This window comes from Charadrius vociferus, unplaced genomic scaffold (genome assembly GCF_000708025.1).
Source record: "Charadrius vociferus isolate BGI_N301 unplaced genomic scaffold, ASM70802v2 scaffold3, whole genome shotgun sequence".
In the NCBI taxonomy this organism is placed as follows: domain Eukaryota; kingdom Metazoa; phylum Chordata; class Aves; order Charadriiformes; family Charadriidae; genus Charadrius; species Charadrius vociferus.
Genome location: NW_009647748.1, coordinates 1,437,355 through 1,447,187, shown reverse-complemented (window position 1 = coordinate 1,447,187; position 9,833 = coordinate 1,437,355). Strand labels below are relative to the sequence as shown.

General features: G+C 38.9%; 1 protein-coding gene across 1 annotated transcript in view; it reads right to left on the bottom strand.

The window, feature by feature from the left end:
* Positions 1–2,542: 2,542 nt before the first annotated feature.
* The window catches only part of ATP6V0E1 (ATPase, H+ transporting, lysosomal 9kDa, V0 subunit e1), an 8,146-nt gene continuing 855 nt past the window's right edge, over positions 2,543–9,833 (bottom strand). The window contains exons 2-3 of the mRNA XM_009882094.1: positions 7,911–7,958; positions 2,543–2,636 (exon numbers count right to left, since the gene is read on the bottom strand). Coding sequence (XP_009880396.1) covers positions 2,543–2,636; positions 7,911–7,958 — 142 coding nt within the window. The remainder of the gene's footprint in view (positions 2,637–7,910; positions 7,959–9,833) is intronic.

Below are 9,833 nucleotides of genomic sequence, written 5' to 3'. Positions count from 1 at the left end.
ACACAGACTGTAAATTGAGGCAGTTAAGGAGAAAAGGCAGCATTAGATCACATTGCTTGAGAGGCGCTACAGCCCAGATGTACCACAGCTACAGAACTTTGCATGTTCTTACATATTGCCACCCAAGCCATTAACTTGATTATATAGAAAAGTCATCTGATACATCATCATCATTGAATTGCAGGGGTACTGACGGAAAAGACAGACCAAACTTCTGTAATTTGGCATCGATCAATCAAGTCAGCATCTGTAGAAGCTCCTCACTAGAATGCAGTAGACTTTTGGGTGCGTTTTCAGCCTGCTCCGTTGGTCAAGTAAAATGGGTTTGCTTAGACTATCCTCATTGTTAGTTAAGATCTCTCCACTCTGGAAGTTAGTATTTCATTCTCTTTAACTCTTTGCATTGTCTGTAGGAATCCATCCAAACCTCAACTGAAAAAGAAATGGGAGGCATACATGCACCTTGAGTGCTGTAAAAGCACATCTTAACAGTCAAAAATAACTGGTCAAACAAGAAATGGTAGCTATATTTATGGGATTCTATGCAGTGTCAGAGATATATCCCAGCTCTTTCAGATGGAATCTAATTCACAGCTCCTGTCTAGTGAGAAACTCAAGAGAAGGCTCAACAGCAAAAGACAGGACACTGCAGCCTGATCAAGGTAGCCACGTCCTTGCCACTCAGCTCGCTCAAACTGCAAGAGTAATTCAAACAAGACTGGGGAGAATAGCATGTCCTGTAATAGCACACTTCCAGCAAGAAAGAACATAATATTTAACTATAATATTTGAGGATTATTATACGTTTTTACTTTTTTAAAGCATTCTTTTTCACAAATACAAGAACCTTCATTTTATTCTAAAAATAAGCCAATGAAATCAGATATATCAAAAGTTAAAACAAACTGCTTCATATAACACAACAGTGTGCACTATATAGGTCTCAAATTCTCCATCCATTTAAAAGTGACAGCTCCTCACATAAACCTTCTTGTGATCCTAGAATGCATTAGTTCCCTCTTCCTTGGTACGAATTTACCTCCCGTTCTCTGGAAAATCCTTCACTGAAAAGGAGGGGGAAAGCCTCAATTCTTTTAGCAGGCACCTAGAGTCCAAGAGTTGTATCTCATCTCCAGTTCGTCCTTGCTGGTTGCAACACACAGACCACAGTCAGAAGGAAGCCCAATTTTTATATCCAAGGCATCCACTTGCCCAGATAACTACATTTCCTTTTCACATCCCAGGAAACTGAATTATCCTATGGGATTCAGGGATCTGTATGCCCATTACCAGAATACACTGGTCTCTGTTTTAGCTAACTAATTACGCGTTAACACATGAGCAGTGAAAATGCATACAGGAAATTCAGCTTGACTGACTTAGCTAATTACAGGCCTCTACTTGAAGCAGGGCCAAGTCTACCTTTAGCTTCTGCTTACTGCTTAAAAGAGAAGCTACAGACACATACACCACAGTCTGACAACACTACAGTTCAGACGAACCCTACTTTGAGGCAGTGGAGCTTTGCTTCAGGGTAAATGTTCAGGATGCTTTACAGACAGCATTTAACTGAGCTATAACATCAACTGTCATCTGTCTGCTGCTATTGGACTTCTGTAAACAGAAGTTAAAGTAAGAACAGGAAGGGGGTAGGCAGTTAAACCTAAAATAACAAGAACTAAAAAGGTAAAAAACTAAGCATATCTAATGATTCAATTACCAGCACTAAAACTAAAATCACGGCTACTTCTTTCCGCAGCTATCCTTCATTTGAACCTTCAACTCCAAATGCTGCCATTCTAGAGAAGCCTGAAGTCATCATCGTACTTTTAGTACAAGACTTTGTATTTTTGCTGGTCATGTCAGAAAGCATACCCAAGAACCGCAACAACAGCATTCCAGTAGCACTACCCAGACAGCAACCACCAGGTTCATCTATGATTAAAGTTGAACACAAGCTATCATTGAAAAAAAAAAACCAAACACATTAATCTGCAAGCTCAGTGTTAGTGCTATACATTGACAGGAGAGAAAGAACCATTCTAATTGCAGTTCTGACTCTGACTTCCCAGATGAATGGGGGCAACTGCACATTTCCTTGGAAATCAGGACAGGTCTTGGACAAAATGGTAGTAGGATTGGAGAGGTTTAACAATTGTTAAAGATTAGGAAATCCACTTACACTAGCTATTAAAAGACACCCCAGCCCAATTATATTTTTTTTTGTGGGAAGAAGAAATGTACTGTTCTTCTTACAAACCGCTGCTTACTGAAACCAGCACCACATGACATGATAGCAGAGAAAAATAACTGTACAAGAATTCAGTCCAAGCTTTCCATGGTATCCAGTCAAGATTAACATCCAAAACATGTTTTGTTGCAGCCTATAGAAAGATAGATTTCTCCAGCAAAACAGCTAGCAATTCCAAACACACTGCTTACACTACTGTTGAATTTCTCCTGAAGCTTTAACATACCAAATATATTAGTAAATCTGATCATACTCACCTAGTCAATAAATTGCAGCAGAGGACAGACATCCTTAAGGCCAGTCATATTTAAGATACCAGATTGTTTCATTGCTTAACTGCGGCCCAAAGAGAGGGTTGAGTTGAGCCAGAATCGCAATCAGCCAACTGCAAGACAACCCCCCCAACCCAAAAGAGAGAGCATCAGCCAAATTACAAAGCTTATGATAATGGGAAGGCTTGTCCAAAGCACAAATACTATCAGAGGAGACTATTTTCAGGAAAGTCTAGTATCAAATGAAAACTTTACTCAAGCTCATACACAAAGACCAGATACCAGCAATTAAGATCTGGTATCGAATCAGTCCACAACTGAAACAATAAATCGTCCTGTCCAATTTAAAGCAACACAAACCCACCTGACAGCATTTCCCTCTCACTTTTCCTTTGACAGGTAAATGTTTTGAGATATATGAAACTCAGGTATTTGTGGGCTCAGGAGACAGAAACATAAGAGAGAGAGACCTTTTGTCAGTGCCTTGGAAGCATCCTTTAAATTAAAACCTCTAAGAAACATCCTCTCTCTCATTTGCTCTTATTTTCAGTGCACGACAACCTACCCTTGCAGACATGGTATATTTTTCATCAGAGGTTGAACAAAAGTGAAATTAAGCCTGGCACAGAGATCAATAAACAGAGACCTGAAGCAAAAGGGTACAATGCTACAGGAATACACACAAAATTAAAAACCTCACAGCAGCAAAACCACCGTGACAACAAACCCCAGATGATCAGCAACAGCAGCCACTTGTCATCAGAGCAGCTCACAAACTAACGCTGCAGAAGACATAGCCAGAACTGGGAACAAGAGGAATGTAGTTTGTGGAAATTATCCAGGAAAGCTTAACAGGAATAAATATTCCACTGTTAAAAGATATATTTGCTTTGTAAATATTACAATATTCAGAAAAAGCAATGGATGCTTCTGTGGATTTAAATCTATGTTAAATACTAACTACATAAACACATTTAGTGAACACACTGGCTCATCTGTCTGCTATTTCTAGAATGCTTTGTAAGGAGGAGAAAAAGCAGAGCAGCTTTGTAATGGGAGCTGCTACAAATGTATCAGAGTGCTTAGGCAGTCATGGAAAATTCCACACAAACCTTGATGCTTTGACCAGCAAATGAAGTGCAGGTCCGCTGTAAAATGGCTAGGAACAGCCACGGGCAAAAGAGGTGGGCCAGACTTAAAGAAAACACATCAATCCTCTTAAAATTTACAAATATTTATTTTCCACACCACTTTCAGTTTTGCACAAAGTAGGACTCTACTTGAAGTGATGTGCTCGGCCTGCAGCAGTCTATTAGTCGTGCAAGCCTTGGAACACGTAGCAGGCTCTACAAAGCAATTAAAACATCAGCAAGACACCACCAGGAAGAGCCAATAACCTGTAGGTTGACATGTTTCTACTTTGCTATCCAAAGCGATGACAACAATGTATTTTGAAACCACATTAATCATTGTTACATTTACTTGGGAGAAAAGCAAATTAGCTTTTAAAAATATTACAGAATTTATTTTGCAAGGGTTAATTTTCAGATACAAAAGATGGATAGAAGGGGTGCCAGAGCACTGTACCATCTGCCTTTAGCATCCTGAACTAACAGAAGTGGGAGGAGGGTAGGAACACTAAAAGCCTGTGAAAGCACATTATTCTCTTTCTCACTGTACAGAAGGAAGGAACTCTGTGCACAAATATCTCACCTCTCTATGCTGCTTAAGTTCAGACCCAGCATGGCTGTGAATTAAATGAGCTGGAAGCACATTCGAAATATTGACACGTCCCAGCTGTATAACCATGCTTTAGGCAAGTACTGTGCAGTTTTCAAAAGCTATTTGTTGGGACCATGCTGGATACCCAATCTCCAAGCCATAGTGGCATTACAGGTCAATAGTACATTCCTCCTCCCTGCTCTGCTAGGGCCTAATAATTTAAAGCAGTAGTTAGGCACTGAACTCTACAACTCCCTTGCATTCAAGATAAAAGCTTTTCCATCTCCCCCCCCATTTTGCTTAAGGGATGCTTCCTTATACAATAATCTATCATGACAACGCAAAACAAAACACGGCATTCAAAGTAAAACAAAGCAAGCCTCTGTATCCAACGTGTAACGTTCCAGAGTTGCTAAAATCAGGTATGGCATTCGAGCCACCCACAGGTCCTTAAATTCTACCAGATACCACTTAACAACAGTTAATTACCCAGCTCAGACAAGAAAATTAAAGTCCCTTATGTTCCACCAGAAAGATTTTTTAAAAGGTCTTTCTACCATAACTGCCATCTGTCTATGCTGCATATTACAAATTAAGGTCCTGCTATGTCTGTTTAAATGTCAATTTGGGCAGCTATATTTTAATCCCTTTAGAATCAGTAGCAAATCATACCATTTCTCAAGCACACTGTCCTCTGCTAGTAGAATATCATGGTACTGTTTCAGGAACTGCTTTGTAAACAGCAAAACAGATTTAGACTTTGACAGTACCTTACAACATGGTGTAACCTATAATTTCTGCAGCAGTAACTCCTTATACTTGGCCGCATATTTTACCAGTATTCTCCTTCAAAAGGCTGCTGGGTACAATATCTGTACACAAATTATGCACTTACCTATACAAAAATGTTCCCTAGCAAATTAAAACCACGTGATCAATATTGTTATTCAAAATGATCACTGTTAAATCTAAACACAGAAGAAACAGCTCTAGGTTGAAATTTGATTCACTTCAAATTTAGTTAACACAAATTCAGTTTGATGCAAATCAATTTGTCAATCATATGGTGTTTAATGAAGACAGAAAATTGTTTTTTCCCTATTTTCAACTGGAAAGGTAACTCAAAGACTATGAAAGAAGGTCTGGCAGAGTTCTAAACAACGCTACAAAGAAGCAGGTAACAGTACTAGCCTCCTACTAAGGACACGCAAATACAGAAGAGACCATACCTGGGACAACACAAGTTATTTTAACCCTAACATATCCAACGATGAATCCTCAGAACCCATTCTTTCGGGCTTCCTTCAAGACTGACACGAAAAATTAGTCTCTTTCTTTAGTAACCAAAATTAAGGTCTGAAATTTTTTTCAATGCCTCCCCAAAAAAAGAAGAGAGACTGGGAAGAACAAGTTTACATACATTTGAACAAAGCAGAAGAAAGAAAGGTTGGACCAGATGATCTTTTGATGTCCTTTCCAACCAGGGCTGTTCAATGATTTTAAACAGAATTTGCAGGGGGGAGGGTGGGAGAAGACTGTGTGAGTAAGCAAGTTCTTCCTTGGAACATGAGGAGAAAAATCTGCTTTTTGTTGTATTCTGGCAAGCAGACACTATGTATGTAATTTCTGTGGTTGGGTAAACTACCGATGGTTAAAAACATATTAAGGTTTTGTTGCTTCTCTTTTTTCAAGGTGTAATTGGAGAAAGCCAAAGGGAATACAGAAAACAAGTTAGAGCCCACAAGACTGTGAAAGATCCCCCTCACTGGACATGCAAGAACAGATGATAAATCATGTTAATGACACTAGATTTATAATAGGTCGGTTTCAGCACAACAATCACTAAACTTACAAGTGAAATACCATCATACATTTGAAGAGTTCACAGCATTCGGTCACAGTTAAGAAATTCTACAACAAATACATTCCGCATTATAATCCAGAGGATTGTACAGATACCACGTGGCCTCAACTTCAAGGAAACTGTCCTTCAAAAAATAAAGAAAATAAACCCTAAGCTTCCAGGATTTTAGAAGAGAAGGACATCATTTGTTAAAATACAGAGTAGGAAGAACTTAAGTGAGAACTTCAAACAAAACCAAAACAAACCCCCAAACCTTCCCCCCCGCAAAACCCCAACTTACTGTAACCTAAACACAGTAACCTAGTAAAAATGAGCATCCAGTTGCCCTTTCTTAGCCAAGCACTTGGGACCTAAGATGAAACTGGGCTGCTACAAACTTCATAGGCAGGGAAGGAGGCCTTCATAGCACTGCAATTCCCAAATTTCAACCCCAAATTCAGGTTGCTGGCACTACAAATCTTGTTCTCAAGTTCCTACATCTGCTCAGCAAAACTTTAATTTTAAAAAAACTCTCACAGATACAAAACACAGAACCAAGGTTGCTGTACTTTCACAACTATCCAGAAGAATGATTTTTTAAGACTTCACATGTCAAATACACTGAAGAATAGTAACAATAATAAAAAAAAAAAAGAAGGTCTCACCTGTATAAAACCTGAATATCACATTCTTAAACTAAATCAAACCCGCGTAAACCTGTGCCACAGGCCAACCCACCATGGAACCAAAGAGGCCTCTCCTGGAATACGCTGACACTGACAATATGGCTTTTGGCTGACAGCTCTTAAGAATGAATCTTGAGATTAGAGGTCTATTTCTCTAAATATTCGTGTTAAGCTTTTTAGAGCAGTGTAAATGATGCCTAAATACCTCAGGACAGTACAAATACTATTCAGGATCAAGTGGAACTCTGAATAATGATTTTATTACAAGTTAACCCTAAAGATCTAACCCAACTTTTACCAATTTACTCTACATAACAAATTCTTTCAGTTATTTCTGCACAGCACTTTCTTCTACAAGATCAGTCTCTAATCTTAAAAAAAAACCAAAACAAAACAAAGAACCCCACCCATGCTTTCTCTTGCAGGCTACAGCTGGCTTACCTCCTGACAAAAAACAAACATGATATGGCGAGTTCCTCAACAAGTCATTTTGGTTTTCTACTAATTCTCTTACAGAAAAGAGGCAGCCTCAAAATATACTTTGCATTTAAATATAAACAGTCTTAATATATGACAAATATTTTTTGTGATGCTTTGATATATAAAAAACCCTATGTGTAAGTTGTTCCACCCACTGCTCTACCAGATTTCAAGAATATATTCAACCAAGCTAAGTAAAGCAACAGTCATCAGTAGGTTTAAATTGGTATCACCTTAGAAATAAATGTAAGGTATAAAGAATGAAAAAGGCAAAAAGTAATTTCATTGCTGTGAATCAGAAAAATTATAGAATTGAGAAACTGCCATTATACTTGTGAGAGAATAAGCTGGTGAACTGTAAAGGAATGACATCAAGTCAACGCAGAGCACTATTCAACAGTTATGTGTCAGAGGACAACAAGAAGAATTCGGTTTTGTTTTAATTCAGTATCTTCCAACAGGAAAATGTTTTCTTCAGCATGTTGAAGGTCTTTAGAACTAAGAATTCTAAGAGCTGTCAAAGAATACCATGCGTCTAAATCTCTGTGACACATTTGATAAGCTTCTTCCTAAATGTTTTGAGGATATAAAAAAGGAACTTTCAATTACATCAGAACTGCACCTTGATTAAGAGGCAAAACATTATTTATACTTACAACAGGTAGCAGCAAACAGCACATGTCACCAGCATTGTGTTGATAACACTGCAAAAAGGAAGGAGAGAAACAGCTGATTAGGTGTCATGTTATGACTGACCACAAGATACATCGGAAAAAAAACCACCAAACCAGCTAACAAGAACAAGTTCAACTTTGATCATATGGAAGGTGACTCAACATGAATGTTCTAACTTCTTCCAGCTGAGTAAGTCGCAGAGGCACAGCTAAGACCCTGCAGAACTACTGACACAGCTCTGGAAAACAGAAGTATACAACTGTATTTAACAAAAATCACTCCAAAGAGGAGCAAAAGCTTATGCAGTCAGTGTTGTTGCTCTGTTTCACAGTCAATTCTACCAGCAAGTTAGTAAACTATTGAGGCTGGATGCTCTAATGATAATGGTAAACAATAAACATTTTCTCCATTTGCAAAATTCTGCTTACAGAAAGTTTTGGGATCAAAATATATCTTTTATATAAATATATCATGAATGAGGGTTTCACAAATTGAATACAAAATAAGATCTCAAAGCCACATGAAATTATCTGTAGGATAAGATTTTCCTTTCTTCCTGAAAGAAAACTGTGTCAGAAGCCATAGTTAAGCTGAAAAGAAGCAAGAACAGAGCAGCTATTGAAACTGAAAATGGTAAAACTGCAGCTATACACATAAGATTTTGAAATGGGAGAAAAGGAAATGAGATTGTCTAACAGTGAGTGATCTATGCAGCTCACAGAATTTAGTAGCAAAGCGGAGATTTTTTTTTTTCTTTTTAAATTATAGAAAAGTATTTCTCTCTATGTATTTGCTCCCAAACGAAGTAACAAGAACTCATACCAAGTCATTAAGTTCCAACCTTTTTGTGACATGGATAACATTCAATATTTTTCATCTATCACTAGTCCCAGAGTCATTGTCTGGGAGTTTTAACGTATGCAATGTGAATTCTTAGGTCAGTTAAAGTTTGCACTGACTTTTTTTGATAGAAAAAGAATCCTACTCAGAAACAGGCTTTGAGTAGAGGGTGGGGTTTTTTTGTTTTATCCTGTTTAAGAAGATGAGATATTAACAGACTACACAGTGTTACTATGCAGGTACTACAGAATCAGAACACAGCAGTGCTCTATTCATATTTGTTAATCACATTTTGGAATAGTGACAGAACATCTGTTGGTGACCCACATACTTTTAAGGACATGCCTGGAAGACATATTTCCAAGGTATTTCTGAGGACAGGCAAGTTTTCAGGCACAAAACACACTTCAGGTTTGAAATCGAGGCAGTAGATATCAGAGCTAAACAGAACTCAAGGAAAATTCCTTCAAGTCTACTTAAACAACTAAGAGAAAAGACAGTTTGTACCTGTGGAGTAGAGGGGATGTCAGAGAGGAAGAGAGATTAAGAAGTCATTACCTCCTAGGAAAAAGAGAAAGACAGAAACTTGTCTAATTTTTAATCTGAGCAGCTATGATCACTGCAGGAAAAACGTCTCTGTTTAGATGCCCCGCTTTTGTCCTCTGGCCACCACAGCTACAAGGCCACCAGCATACATTTAAGGCCACCAGCATACATTTAAGCACGGAACGGAGACCTACTGCAGCAACTTTTGCAGTCTCATCCAGTAGGAAACTAGAGAATGGTGGAGTAAGTTAGAAAAGGACAGGATGAAAAGACAAAGGAAGTTATTGCCCAGAACACCATCTAACTTAAACCACACACCTCCTTGCCACGGGACGCTGTGTACGCAGACCTTTACAGAGCTCGAGGGGAAAACCTCAAGACCGTGACGGATTACGAAGGCGCGGAGACTGCGCTCCTGCCTCCGGCCCCGCGCTCAGGCAGCCTCACGGGCGCTCGCTCCGGCCCTTCCGCCGCCGGCTGGGCCTCGGCTGGCAGAGGCGCCTGGGCCCTGGGCCCGC